Raw genomic sequence first — 14,518 nt, forward strand, 5'->3', positions numbered from 1 at the left:
TGTGACAGACTGGAGACCTGTCCATGTGAACCCCGCCTTCGCCCTTCAGTAACCGGGATAGGCTCCGGCACCCCGCGACCCCGAAAGGGACAAAGCGGTCAGGAAGATGGATGGATGGATGGATTCTGTTTTCACCGTGTTGTAAACATTACATAATTGTGACAACCAACCCCGGTCTCTCCTACTTATTACACAAAACGTGTAACACAGTCAAAAATGTTCATGTAAACCTAAATAAGGCAAAAGTACTACATTTTTCCTCCCTTATTCGCGGGGGTTGGGGACCAGAGACCTCTGCGAATACGTCAAATCTGTGAATACAAAGAACCCCCAATCTCCGTCTCACCCCCCGCAGCTGAATAATTACCAATACATGCTAATCAAAATCACTTCTGATCATGCTTTGTAAAAATTATTAAAGAACATTATTAAAGAACAAACATAAAGAGTTTTTTTTTTTTTAATTCAGAACAATAGACTGCGAACTTTACAGAGGACTGACTGTTACTTTGTCTCTCTGTGCCTTTAAAAAGCATGTCCTTCCTCCATCAGTTAAGTGTGAGAGGGCATCTCTATCCAGAATTTGCCGGTTTCATCTGCAGCAGAAACTTGCTCTGGATGATAATTATCCTTCTCAATTATCAGGATATTTAGAAGCCGCTTCTGAGCCAGCTGATGCCATTTCTCCATTCAGGCTCACTGAGAGTGAGAGTGTGCCTATTTGTGTGTCTGGGCATCTTTGATGGCATAATATGTGTGAATGAATGAACTTCATAAAAAATTTGACAATTTCAATTTCATTTGTTGACTAAGAAAAAAGAGAACCCAAGGTTGTGTTGTTGCCACGGTTTGTCTCTGTTCCAGGAGATCATCAGATCATATTTCTACAGTTTCATAGTAGTCACTGCTTAATCCAACATGGTGGCCTCCTGGAGGATGACGTGTTCAAACCAAACATGCTTATTTTGCTTTATTAGAACCTGATGAATATGTGTAATGACTTTTATTTGTATGTTTACTGTTATGTTTAACGTGATTAGTGATAAAAACAAATAAACACATTTTTAAAGGAAGACATTAATTTCTGAAGAGACTCACACAGGAACAAAGGTCTGGTTATTTGATAGTTTCTGTTAAATCTGAACCTTTTCCGGAGACTTCTGTCAAAGTCTTAGTTTAGCTCTCTATCAGTCCCTGTGCTTTCCTGTTGATGTCTGCTTACGCAGAAGCAGCAGTGACTAATTCAGTGCTAAAGAAGGAAAAAAGAAAGCTGAACACAGGGTGACTGTGTGGTGACACACCCCCAGGTTCAGGGCCTGAGCAACTTCCCCTTTGAGTACAATGAAACATAGACAAGCCCTTGCCCTTTTCCTGGATCCAAATAAACAGTCCAAAATAGAGCTTTTTGGAAGGAACATCACTTGTGTGTGTGTGTCTGTGTGTGATGTAACATGATTGTTGGTCTTCAGCCTCCGTCTTCAGAGGTGCTCTTTGGTTCCAGTTCACTGACCTGCAGGCCCTCAGCAGTCATGGGAACCACATGTCAGTGTTTGGGTCGCTGTGCTCCTCCAGCTGTGCAGACTCACATTTGCAAATGCATTTTGTTAACATGCTCTTGAACATGAAGTGTACTTTAATTTACATAACAGGTTGTTGTAAAATGTCTCCACAGAGGAAGGGGTTTAAAAAAATGTTTTAGTCATAAATCACATTCCATAGAAAAACTGTTTCTGTGTCAAAACTTGAGTCCAGGAAATTATTTCAGTGCTTCTTTAATGTTGTGTTATAGCTCCTCCTTTTGATAAACATCGGTTTAATGATCAACTTTTCATCATACATAAATGCTAAATTTGATATGATTTATTTGCAAAAAATAAAATCATTCATTTATAATCTTAATCTTAATTAATTAATCAAACACAGAAAATAAGATGATGTGTTGGTGTGTGACAAAAACCCATCTTGGTTTATTTACACAGAGAAACGCCCCAAAATTTTGCAAAGTAAAGTTAAAATTGAACTATAAAGAAGATATGCGGTAACACAAAAATACTAGATTATATTAATCTACACACCCCTGATTATACATTGTTCAACAATACAGATGGAGATCATTTTTTTTTTTCTTTTTTGAAATAAATACTATTTAGTTTTTCAAATACTTAAATGCATTGAATAACTTTGTACCACATTGCTGGAAATAAAATTAGACCAGTGTTTTATAAATAAACTTGTTTTTAATATTACACAAGTTTGTAATCTGCAAAATTACGGTAAAATAAATAGATATATAAAGAAATTTCACAACGAATAAAGATAAATAAATATATATTTTATGTATATATATATATTTTATAAATACTATTATTATTTTTTGTTTCTTTTTTTAAAAAATCAAACTGGGAAGCAAGGGGATAAGGAAATGTCTACAAATCACATTTCTCCCACACCTGTGTTTTACTGTAATTGAAAGAGTCTTGGTATTTATATTAATATTTGGAATCTGTTGGAACAGCAATGAGTGTCTGTGATGTAGTTTGGATTATTTGTCAGGGTTTATATGTAAAGTAAAACTAATTGTCTGGGATGTTTTGGTGTTCTTTATTGACGCTCCCTGCCTGTCTGTGCTGCTTCACACGCAGTAGGCGGAGCCTATTTATCTAAGAACTTCAGTCGTAATTCATTTCTGATCAGCTTGTAGTTTGCTTGCATTAGTAGGTCTCAAATTATTTTGGAAAAAAATATCTTGAAAATGCTAAAAAAAAAAAAAAAAAAAAACTTGGATAAATTGTCACGAAAAAAACCTGCTTTAAATTGAATGTAATATGCTTTCATTATGACAGAGTGTTTGGGGCATCGTAAATGATGAAAAAAATAACATAAAACATGAAATTTAAGTTGTACAATTATGAGAATAGGTATAAGATTTTTAGGAATAATGTTGTAAAATTATGATGAAAAAGGTTGCAGTTCAAACTGATCAAACGTTTCTACTTCCTATTTCTTTCATACTTTGTCATTTTGTAACTTTTATTTTGAATGCAAAACATGAGAGTGTGCTTTTACACTGAAAAGAGAAACAAACTAAATTATTTTAACTGCAGTTTCAGGATGTTTAGACACAAATAACTGGATTTTATTTTGTTGTTGTGTGCTCTCTAATCGGCCACTTGTTGCTGTCGTTTTCCGTTCCAGGTGACCTCCGCCTGCATCCCGCCGCCCTCCAACGATCTGGTAAATCTTTTATTTCCTCAAGAGCTTTCTGGGTACAAGACATCTTTTCCCACTGTCTGTCTATAATTAGGAAAAACCCCTATTTGGATCCGTCCGAGCTGAATTCCTCCTGGGAAACCGAGCCCTCAGCTTGGTTGGAGAGCAGAGGAATTTCAGCTCGGAGAAAAAAAAAATGTTGACGTTACTGTAGGAAGTCTTCTTGTTTACTCATTTGTTTCATTAACTCTTTTTTCCTTCTTTTATTTTGTTGTCTCTCCCCATTTTTACCACCTTCTTCCCCTTTGCCGTGATTCCTCTGTACCTTTGCTTCCTGTCATCCAGCAGCGTAGAGGGACCGCTCCTTCTCGACAGCTCCAACACCTGGTGAGAACGTTGGACCCCCATCGCCCTGTCCTCATGTCTTCATGCTCTTTACCCATCTTCTTTTCTATTGTCTGCACCGATTCATGCCGTTTAAAAATGTTCCTTTCTGTTTAGTAAAATAAGGATGGATTTAAAGCACCAAAAAAATAAGAAATGTAAAACGGCAGTTCAGGAAAACAGGACAGGTTTTTTACTTGAAGGTGGAGCTCATTAAAGGTCATCAGGAAGTGAGTTTTTAATGCAGATAAAATCTGCTTCAGCCTTTTCTGACCTCAGATCAGCTCTCTGCCCCTCCAGAGACCCAATCAGCCACGTATTTTCTCACCTTTCAGGGAGTAATGATTAACTTATACAAATGGATCTCCATTAACAAGTTTATTCATAAAATGCATGGATTGATTTTTCCCTTAGAGCAACATCTCATATTATTTCAATGTGGTAAAAAAAATCCACATTTGTTTGTTTTTAATGTCATAATTGAAAGAACATCACAAGTTATATGAAAAATAGTTTTTAAAATGTCATAAAATTTAATTAGTTCTTATCAAATCTAAATGAACCATAAATGTGTTAATAAAAAATGATAAATTCAGGAATTTGGCAAAGATAAGCATCTGTGTTAGTTAAGAAAGTAAGATTTAAATCTTGAGTTTTTGTCCATTTTCCTTTATATTCATTGACCTGCCGATGGTTTGTTGGTTTTCTAATTAGCTCTGAAGTTTAGTATTAACAAAAGCATAATAATAATTGGTTGCTACGGAAAATGTATTCATTTTTAAGTAGATTTACAAAAACTCAATGGTTGTAACAAAATAATTTGATTTCAAACCTCTTTTAATAAAAGATGCTAAATAAAACCTTATTGTTATCTGGCTTTTACTGCATCAAATAAGGTTCAGCTGCAGACTTGGTAGTTGATGCTGCTGCCATTAGATTTAATAGTTTTTACTTCAGTATGGAAAAACAAATTATATTTTCCTCCTTTGTGATGTTAATGTCACCATCAGTATTCAGAGAGTTCTGATGATGTTAAATTTACTATAATTATGCTTTTTTTGGGGGGGGGTTGAGTCTGTTTGACTGAGCACTTTAGGAAGTCGTTTAGGTTAACCCAAAACGTCACTGTTGACGTGCAGCAATCCTCTTTAAGAAGACTTGAAAGGAGCGTGAAAGTTTGAGGTCATCCTCTGACCCAGCTGTTGTCAACACGTGGACAGACAAAAATGATCACCGTTACGCACGAAAGGTGCGTAAAGTATTCAGTCAGGTTAAGATTTTTGTGTTTCTACAGGGGTCGACCAAGTCTTTGACCTACACCAAGCAGAGGAACACGCTGCCCAGGTAAAGGCGACTCTTTCACTGAAAGCTGCGCTTCACAGAGTGAAGGAGTAACTCGATATGATCTACGTGTTACGCTCTGGATCCGGTTTCTGGCTTTTCTTCAAGACTTTCACCAAACCTTTAGGTGTCAAACTCTATAGGCCAACACATTGTTTTAGTGCTGTCATGCAATTAATTTTTTATTAATCGTGACCTGTAATTAATGAATCTAATTAATTGATTTTAATCGCAAATATTTCTATCCTAATTATTGCTGTGAAAAGCCTCAGTTTGATGTATTTTCATTTAAATTCATGGCATCGTAGTACAGTAAAAGATCAAATTACAACAAACTTTATTAATTTAACCTTTACTTTTTCTCAAAAATTCCTACAATTTCTATACATTTTCGTCTGTGCCTTAAATTTAGGAATTTTCAAGGAACCTTTAGAAAGTTTTGGTGAAGTACCATCAAAAATGTATGTGTTTTGCAAAATGCCATACTTGAACATAAAAATTGTGTCAATGTTTTCTGTATTTTTGACCTAAATAAATGCAGCAAGTAAAAAGGAGTCTTTTACTTAAATCTGTTACAAATTCTAGGAGAAAAAAATGAATCAAACACACATTGATTTCTTTTTTTGCTTCTTGTTTAATAATCACCATTATTGCAAGTTTAGTGTGTAAGCAGATCCAGAAGAATGTGAAGGTTTAACTTCATCTCTTGGTTTGTGTCAGGAGCTTCAGTGTGGACCGCGTGATGGAGCGCGTGATGGAGCGCCACTACGACTTCGACCTGACCTACATCACTGAGAGAATCATCTCCGTCTTCTTTCCTCCAAAGCTGGAGGAGCAGAGGTACCGCATCAACCTGAAGGAGGTGGCAGCCATGCTCAAGTCCAAACATCAGGACAAGTTTCTGGTGAGCCGAGATGCTGAGCGGCCTCGGCTGCTGTGGCTTTGACCCCACAAGGAGTTTTACTGCCTCTGCAGTGTTTACTTATAACCAGCTGAAGATTCATGTTGTGCAACAGAATTCGGCGTGTTCTCTGAAGCCACAGCGGGCTTCCAAACACATTTAGCAGCCCACAAATAAGCAGCTTTTTTGTTTATGTGTCACTCCCATCATTAAACAATAGAAATTATTCTTTCCTACTGTGACAAAATCTGTTGAAAATAAAACATTCGCTCCATTTCAGCTCCTAAATCTCTCTGAAAGGCGCCATGACATCTCCAGACTGAATCCAAAGGTTGGACGCTTTTTCTTTTTTATTTTTGGGATCCTGAGCATTCAGATCCCTCAATCTTGTGTCATTTTCTTCCATCTGCTAACAGGTTCAAGACTTCGGCTGGCCCGACCTGCATGCCCCACCGCTGGATAAGATCTGCGCCATATGTAAAGCCATGGAGACCTGGCTGACCTCTGACCCTCAGCATGTTGTGGTCCTGCACTGCAAGGTCAGAGTTCAGAGGCCTTTTCAAGAGAGACATTCCAGTTTTGTACTCACTCTGAAACACACTTGTGGACCTCAATCTTTAAATGTGACCGCACAGGTAAAGCAGCAGCAAAGGTGCAGTAAGAGGGAAAGAACCAGATCTCTACTTTAAGTTTGTAACAGTAATATCATTATTTAAAGTACTTAGATGAAAAAATATTTAAAAGAAATGAATACAGAAAAGTTTCAATCAAAATCAAAATGAGTTACTGAGTTATTCTCAGTAAGATGAGCTTCTGCTCCGTGGAGTTTTCCTGCTGCTGTCTTAAGGAATTTTGAGCTGTAAAAGTCTTTGGAATTAGTCAGTAACGGGGGAGGCTTTTAATTTGAAATCAAAGTTTCCACATCTGTCTGTTTTTGGAGCTGAATGTGAGTGAAATCAATATTTTTCTCTCCTTTTTCCTCTCCGGTCTGCAGGGGAACAAAGGTAAAACTGGCGTGATCATCGCGGCGTACATGCACTACAGCAAGATCTCTGCAGGGTGAGTGCTGTTTGCACGTGCAACACTTCAGGAAGTTCTGAACAGGTTGTTGAAGCTGTAAATCTACTGAGCGGTTCTGCTCAGGAACACTGGAAATGGTTCATCCTGCAGCTGTATCCTCTACATGCAGAATCTAGCCTGAATCGCTGATGGAAACTGTTGCTTCAACGAACATGTTTGTGTGTGTGTGTGTGTGTGTGCGTTGATGTGCAGGGCGGACCAGGCTCTCAGTACTCTTGCCATGAGGAAGTTCTGTGAAGATAAGGTGTCCTCGTCTCTCCAGCCGTCCCAAAACAGGTAGACGCCGCGGGATAATCTGTGGGGAAGTTTGTGCAGGAAAGACTGGAAGGAGACCTGATGGTGGATTATCAGAACAGCAGAGACTCTGAAATGTTCCTAGTTAGAGCTGGGAACGACTTCAAACTCCGACATTTTCCACTTTGACAAGTTAAAAAATCTTGAAAATAAAACATTTTTAAACACTAGTGAATTAATTCCATATATATATTTATATATATATTTATATATATATTAATTCCATATAGAACCTCCTCCACAACAAACCTATAGACAGCTGAGAGAACCTTCTCCAAAACGGAGCAGATCATTTCTGACAGAAGAAACCAGATCTGCTCCTTAAAGTCTTCGTCTTCCTCTACCAGCGACTCAACAGTCATGCTTTTGAGATAAAGAGGAAGATTCTGTGGAGAACATGAAGATCTGAGGATTAATCTGCTTATGCTGTTTTTTAAGTTTATAATTTTTCCCTAGAAATTTTCATTTTGTTCTAAAGTATGTTTAAATCAATACACAAATATTTGGGTTGTTGTGAGCAGGGAGGACCAAAAGTTCATTTTGTGTTTCACGTTTCTATTCACATTAAATTACAGCACAACAACGTAGTATATGATGATGGTGAAGTATTTTCCTAGTACATGTTTCACAAATAAAGGAGTTGGAATTTGAGAATGTGAATTTTTTCATAATTAACATTTTTTAGCCGCTTTTCAAAAAATATATATATTGAAAAACGTAAAGTTTGTCACAACTTTTTACAGAAACTTCAGGCATTTTAGGCTGCAACAATTATAAAAATCTGCAGTGAAATCCTAGAGGGTCTGATATCAGTGCAAAGCTGCTTCCCTTCACCTCAGAATCGGATGGAATTACAATAACTGCAAAAACCGTTACAAGAGTTACGGTAGTCAAATTAATGTAAACGCTGGAGCTAAAGGCTAAAGATGGCGTCTGCCTCCTGAACAGAAGATCCTGACTGCTGAAGACTCCCTTTCCAGCTCAGGAAATTCCAGGAACAAACAGAAATGATGCAGATTGAGAAAGCAGAGCTCCAGAAAATCATGAAATCTTTCAATGACATTTGGGTTTTTTAAGATAATTGTATTTGTTATCTTTCAGGTACATCTATTACTTCGGAGGCCTCCTCTCTGGAGCCATAAAGATGAACAGCAGCCCTTTGTTCCTCCATCAAGTGCTCATCCCGTCTCTCCCAAACTTCCAGGGGGAAGGAGGTATGCTTCCTGACCTTTACAACAAAAACCTGGAAACCTCTTTTGCTTTAAGGCCCTCTCTGATGAAAGTGGTGCTTCTGATGATGAAGCAAATGAAGCTCGAAATTACGTTTCTGAGTTTATTCAAATTATGAATTTAAAAAAATGCTATTTGAAAGATCTTATTTGTGAAGGAGAAAATATGCTGCTACAAGCTCTTAGCAACTGGGAGGGGAAAAGGGTTTATTAAAACCACTAGTCCCGCCCACAACTTAATGATTTCCTGCCACTCTGCAGAAAATATGTCCTTGAAAACGACACAGATTTTTAGAGTCAGTGGAAGTTGTGGAGTTGAAATGCTGAGATTGAAGAATTTTTTGAACAAGTTACAAAACAAATATGTTTCTGTTTGATTCTGTCTGTGATTTTACCAAAATAAAATCACAGACTTAAAAAAAAAATAGTTATGAGACATAAAAACAATTAATTGATAATACATTTTGGAAAATTTGAAGGAAGTATTAAGAAACAGTTATTTGGAATAAGTGTTTTTGTGTCCTCTGCTGTCTTTTACTTTGAAGGAGCCTGTATCAGACAGCGTGTTTATCTTGGCTCTTTGGACAGGCTTCCTTAGAAGCGCAGCATTGTTTAGGCATGTGGATACCACAAGATGCGTGCGTGCTTACCTTTAATCTAACAGTCATGTCCACAAGGAGGGGACCGTCAGCACATTCTTCTGCCTCTCAGCTGATGAAACTCTGTCCCGTTTCCAGGTTACTACCCCTTCCTGAAGATCTACCAGTGCATGCAGCTGGTTTACACCTCTGGAATATAGTGAGTTCACCCTGTGATGACACATCGCCGCTCCAAGAGCTGCTCCTGAGCATCATCTGCTGCTCCTCTCGTCCACAGTGACCTTCAGGGCACAGGAGGCAGACGTCTGTGTGTGACCATCGAACCGGCGCTGTTGCTGAAGGGTGACATCATGGTGAGTCACATGGCAGGAAATGACCAAGGTCACATGTTTGCAGTCAAAACCACAGCTGTCTTTCAGCTGAAGGAAGCCAAACTTTGGCTCATCTGATCCCTCCAATTCTCTGGCGCCCTCTGCAGGTGAAATGCTACCACAGGCATGCCCAGAGCGCCGACAGAGACACCGTCTTCCGGCTGCAGTTCCACACCTGCACCGTCCACGGGTCCCAGCTCTGGTTCGGCAAAGGAGAGCTGGATGAAGCCTTCACTGGTGCGTTCAGGGACCTGTTCAGAACAGTTCTCCATGAGGGCTGCAGTAATAACCACACAGTGTTTTTAGTTTTCCTCTAATTTCTCTAAACCTGCTGATTGAAAATTTAGCTAAATAGTAGCCGTCTTAAAACAAATTTATTTGTTGACTTTATCTTTAGATTTAAAACACTTTGACAATCTTCTTTGAGAAACGTAAAAAGTAGAAACGTGAAAAACCTTTACTCCATCCTGCCATCGGTTTATCAGCGTGGAATGTGGGCATTGTGCAGGAGGAAGGCAAAAGCTGCAGGCAGATTCATGATAAGCTTTTAGTTTACTTTAATTCTTAAACGGATTTTGTATGGAGAAAGCAATTTCAAAAAGCACAAAATAAACCATTTGATGACGCAGTTTAATTCTTATCAAGACCCATATCTGTTGTGGTTTAGTAAATAGAGTCAAGAGATCAAATAATAAACAGCAAAGGTTCAAACATCCAGAGTTTTATGTTTAACAAAACAACCGTTTCATAAGAAAAATTGGAAAAGTGCAACTTTTCATACTATTTTTAAACCTTTTAAACAGAAGAAGAGATTGCAAAATGTAGATCTTTAAGTTAGAAAAACATGATGGGTTTGTGTCTGTCAGTCTGAGACAGGAATCTGTTCAGACATCTGGAAAATGAAGCAAGACGTTCTTCGTTCGTACACTGGATACATGTCTGCTAGAAGAGATACTTTAAAGTTCTGTTGTTGCTTTATAAAGCTTTTACTAGCACTAAAATGTATGATTGACCAGCCGGTCTTTCATCGGTTCCTAGAGTCCAAACCAAACATGGAGAAGCTGCATCAGCTTCCATGTTTCACAGACTTCCAGAAAACCTCAGATCAGATGAAACATCCAGATTATTTAAATCCAGGTTAAAAACTCGTCTGTTCTCAGCTGCATTCGATTAGTTGGTGTTTAAAGTTTGCATATGCACTGGTACGTTAAAATGACTTTAAATTCATTTCATCTCAACCTTCCTCTATGTTTATTTTATCAATCAGTCCTTTAATATTTCTATTTAAAGTTTCTTTTAATATTTTATGTAAAGCAATTTGTATGGTCTTAGTGCAAAAATGTGCAAAACAAATAAACCCGCCTTACTTTCTATTCCTACTTCAGATGGAAAGAAAGGAAAGGGGAACTTTTGGAGGAAAAGGAATAAAATTTAAACAATTCAATTTACAGTTCATAGAAATACAGTTTTTTTAAATAAAGTTTTTTATTACTGATCTCGAACCAAATGTCTTAATCGCCACAGCAGTCGGGTAGCGATAGATTATGAGACGCTTCAGACAAAACCTTAAAATAAGAAAGAAATTATTTTTAAAAAATGAGAATTAAAGTATTTACTTGATTACTTCAGTATGTCATTTGGTTTCAGTTTCGTGTTTATCAGCTTTTCTTCATGTTATTTACTAGTGGATCTACATATGTAAAATATCATTTCAAAACTGTGTGTGTGTCTCCCTCTAGTGGTCAGAGCTTGTCACAGCAGCACACTAGTTCATTTACCTTATGTTTAGGTCTGCTTAAACATAAAACAACCTCCTTTCCTGAAATTATACAAAACAAATACAGTTTGTTTTGAATTTGATCAGTTTTGGATCACTTTGACATGACTTCTGAGGCACTTTAACTTTTCAGATAAAATGCCAGAAATGTATTCAAACAAAAGAAGTAATATTTATATTTTCATATAAAATATTTTTTATTTTTAAGATCAATCCACTAAATTCTCCCTACATAAAAACTCAATTTGTGAAAAAAGGCGAGAAATGTACATATAAAAACTTTAGATTTGATATCTTTTCTCATCTGTTCGTTCTAGATGAACGTTTTCCATCTGACGCCACCGTGGAGTTCATCTTCTCCTCTGGACCTGAGAGAATCAAAGGTTGGTTCTCCGTCTCCATCAGAGGCGTGGTTCTTTATAAATAGATAAATTGATAAATAAATGAATGTGTTTCAAGTTTATGAGAGAAACCTAATCATGCTTTTACTGTCAGGCCGGGAATACCACAAGAATGACCCGGCCGTCACCGTGGACTACAACACGGCCGACCCGGTGGTCCGCTGGGATTCCTACGAGAACTTCAACCAGAGGTTCCAGGACAGCCTGGAGGGTAACTTCTGTCAGAACTTTCAGAGTTACAGAGACAGCTGATCCTATATTAATGTTCAAAATATGACAAAAAATTAAACAAGAAAAGCAGTTTAATACAATTTAGATTCCAGCTGTAAATGGATGTTACATAATTTCATGTTCAGTAGGAGAAAAAAAATCTTACTCTCCTCATCACTAATAAAGATCATTAGTAAAATATGCTTCAGATCATCTGTTAAAACTGGAATAATCTGAGTTAAATATAAAGCTTATTTTTCTCACTTGGTTTAATGTTTCCTGTAACCTTTGTGTCGCTCGCTAACCCGGATTGAAGGTTGATTTTTATGAATAAACTGAGTTAAATTTAATTTAGGATGAAGCTTAGTTTACAAAAGCTGCCACCAGAAACAGATTTACGTCATATTTTAGCTTTATTTCTGAAGCTTCACATCAAATAACGGCTTCTCGTGTTTGCTGACATTCTAGAATGAAGTGGCTCATTAATGTAATGAAGATAATTAAAGATTATTTTAGCTACATGCTAGCTGTTTTGGCTAATTTAGTTGTTTTTTGTTTTTTTTTTAGTTTTCTAGTTTTTCAGGTAATAGCTAATATATTTATATATTATTATTTATATATTTAGCTAATAGTTTAGCTGCCTATCAGCTTCAGCATTTCCAGCTATCAGCTTCAGTCTTTTAGCTATCATCACTAGAATCTTCAGCGGTCAAATTCATCTTACAGCATTCACACTTTCATTATCACGGGTAATGCTTTATATCTAGTTCATAATTGTCAAAAAGTTACGGCTTTAAAGTTTAAAAAATTTCATTTTAGAGTGTTCAATAAATGTTTAACCTGTTCGGCCCGTGACCTAAGGTGTGTTTTGGATTTTGGCCCCGTATGCGATGAGTTTGACACCTCTGGTCTATTTGTCCAGAAATACAACTTTTTTTATATGTCTTTAAAAGTTCCTGATTATCTTATATTTACAGGATTCCTGCCTGGTCTTAAAAAGTCTTAAAATCATTTAATTTATTAATTTGGAAATAATACCTTAAATAGTCTGGAATTTTGATATCTGAGCCTTAATAATGGTGCTGCTTGAAACTAATCTGTTTCACATTTTTTAACCACAATTATTTTAATCAAATAATAGAAATAAACAGCAGTAGAACAAATCATTATGCACCAATACAATGAAATCCATCCACCAGTTAAACAAAAAAAAGAAGCATGCTAAAGCATCATTGCACAGACCACAAACAACCACAATCTACAGTTTTGATCATAAAATGGGAACAAATAAATAAAATGGAAAATAGACTGAGAAATTTCCCTTAATTTTTGACATTCATGTCCTTAAAAAGGTCTTCAAAAGTCTAAAATTTTAACTTGAAGAAACGTGTAGGAACCCTGTATTTAGTGTTTTCAACTATACATGTCAGTCCACCTGCAACCACAAGGGGCGCCAAAAACACATTAAATGCTTCTAGAACTGTAAGCTGCAGCTTTCTGTCTTCCATTATAAAAAGTCTTAAAAGAATTGAAGTTATAAATTTGAAAATAACTTAAAAAGCCTCATAACTCTTCCATTTGGATATCTGAGCCTTAAAAATTGTGCTTCTTGAAAATGTCAAAAATTACATTTTTTGACCACGATTATCTTGACCAAATGATGTAAATAAACAGCCGGAGAGCCAGTTATGAACCAACATGCTGAATATTCGGTTTGAAAAAATAAGAGCGCTAAACGTTCATGGCACAGACCACTAACAACAAAATAAGAAGCTGCAGTTTTGATCATAAAATAGGAGTAAATTAATAAAATAGAAAACAGACTGAGAAGTTGGTCTTCATTTTTGGACATGTATGGCCTTAAAAAGGTCCAAAAAAGTTCTAAATTTGAGAAACTTGTAGGAACCCTGTGTCCTGGAGGTTGTTCCTCCAAGCGTCACAGTTGATCCGTTTTGTTGAAAGAAAGCATCTTAATGTTTTTAATTTGGTTCCTCTCAGACATTGCCCACACCAGAGGTCCTCTAGATGGAAGCCTGTATGCGCAGATCAAGAAGCGCAGAGCCGCCGGCTCCGGCTCTCTCAACTCCACCAACGGCAGCAGTCCTGGGGGGCCCCTCGCCGACGACAGGCCCGATCATCTCATTGGCCGGGGTTCTGACTCTGCCCTCTCAGCTCACTCGCTGCATTTGAACCAAACGTCGATCCATCCCGACCACGACGAGGCGCTTCTTCGCCCGCCGCCGCCGACCAGGCAGGAGAGGGAGGAGCTTGAACGTCTTCTCGGCGGCATCGAGGGGAGCCGAGACGGAGAACGGGAGACGGCCATCTTGGACGACGGGGATTCGTTGGAGAGGACGGGGACGTTGGGTCTGAGCCGGTCCTGCTCCTGTCGGGAGGGCTATCGGTCGCAGCGCTGCGCAGAGCCCGGCTGTGACCGGACCCTCCTCATGCCCAACGGCTACTGCCTGGATCGAGCTCCGGGGACCAACGGGCACCACGGGGCGGCTCCCCCCTCCCACGTGGATCTGTGCCAGCATTACAGCCCCCACACCCACCAGCCCCTCCCACCTCCAGACCTGGTGTGGGACCGGCAGAGCGGCCCGGGTCAGTACCTGCACCGGACCTGCTCCGAGGCTCCTCGCCACGTCTGTCCGTACCCCTCCCCCGACCTGACCCCCCACAACCATTCCCATCACCACCCCGTAGCTGCTGCCAGCCGCT

General features: G+C 38.3%; 1 protein-coding gene across 1 annotated transcript in view; it reads left to right on the plus strand.

Annotated features, from left to right (window-relative positions):
* The window catches only part of tns2a (tensin 2a), a 61,039-nt gene that overhangs the window by 40,020 nt on the left and 6,501 nt on the right, over window positions 1-14,518 (plus strand). Inside the window, exons 4-18 of the mRNA XM_024294000.2 lie at window positions 3,196-3,234; window positions 3,556-3,597; window positions 4,889-4,938; window positions 5,656-5,839; window positions 6,117-6,167; window positions 6,253-6,375; window positions 6,831-6,895; window positions 7,109-7,192; window positions 8,312-8,424; window positions 9,177-9,237; window positions 9,316-9,391; window positions 9,517-9,646; window positions 11,504-11,569; window positions 11,682-11,798; window positions 13,796-14,515. Of these exons, the coding sequence (XP_024149768.1) occupies window positions 3,196-3,234; window positions 3,556-3,597; window positions 4,889-4,938; window positions 5,656-5,839; window positions 6,117-6,167; window positions 6,253-6,375; window positions 6,831-6,895; window positions 7,109-7,192; window positions 8,312-8,424; window positions 9,177-9,237; window positions 9,316-9,391; window positions 9,517-9,646; window positions 11,504-11,569; window positions 11,682-11,798; window positions 13,796-14,515 (1,921 nt within the window). The remainder of the gene's footprint in view (window positions 1-3,195; window positions 3,235-3,555; window positions 3,598-4,888; window positions 4,939-5,655; window positions 5,840-6,116; window positions 6,168-6,252; window positions 6,376-6,830; window positions 6,896-7,108; window positions 7,193-8,311; window positions 8,425-9,176; window positions 9,238-9,315; window positions 9,392-9,516; window positions 9,647-11,503; window positions 11,570-11,681; window positions 11,799-13,795; window positions 14,516-14,518) is intronic.

Source organism: Oryzias melastigma, linkage group LG7 (assembly GCF_002922805.2).
Source record: "Oryzias melastigma strain HK-1 linkage group LG7, ASM292280v2, whole genome shotgun sequence".
NCBI classification, from domain to species: domain Eukaryota; kingdom Metazoa; phylum Chordata; class Actinopteri; order Beloniformes; family Adrianichthyidae; genus Oryzias; species Oryzias melastigma.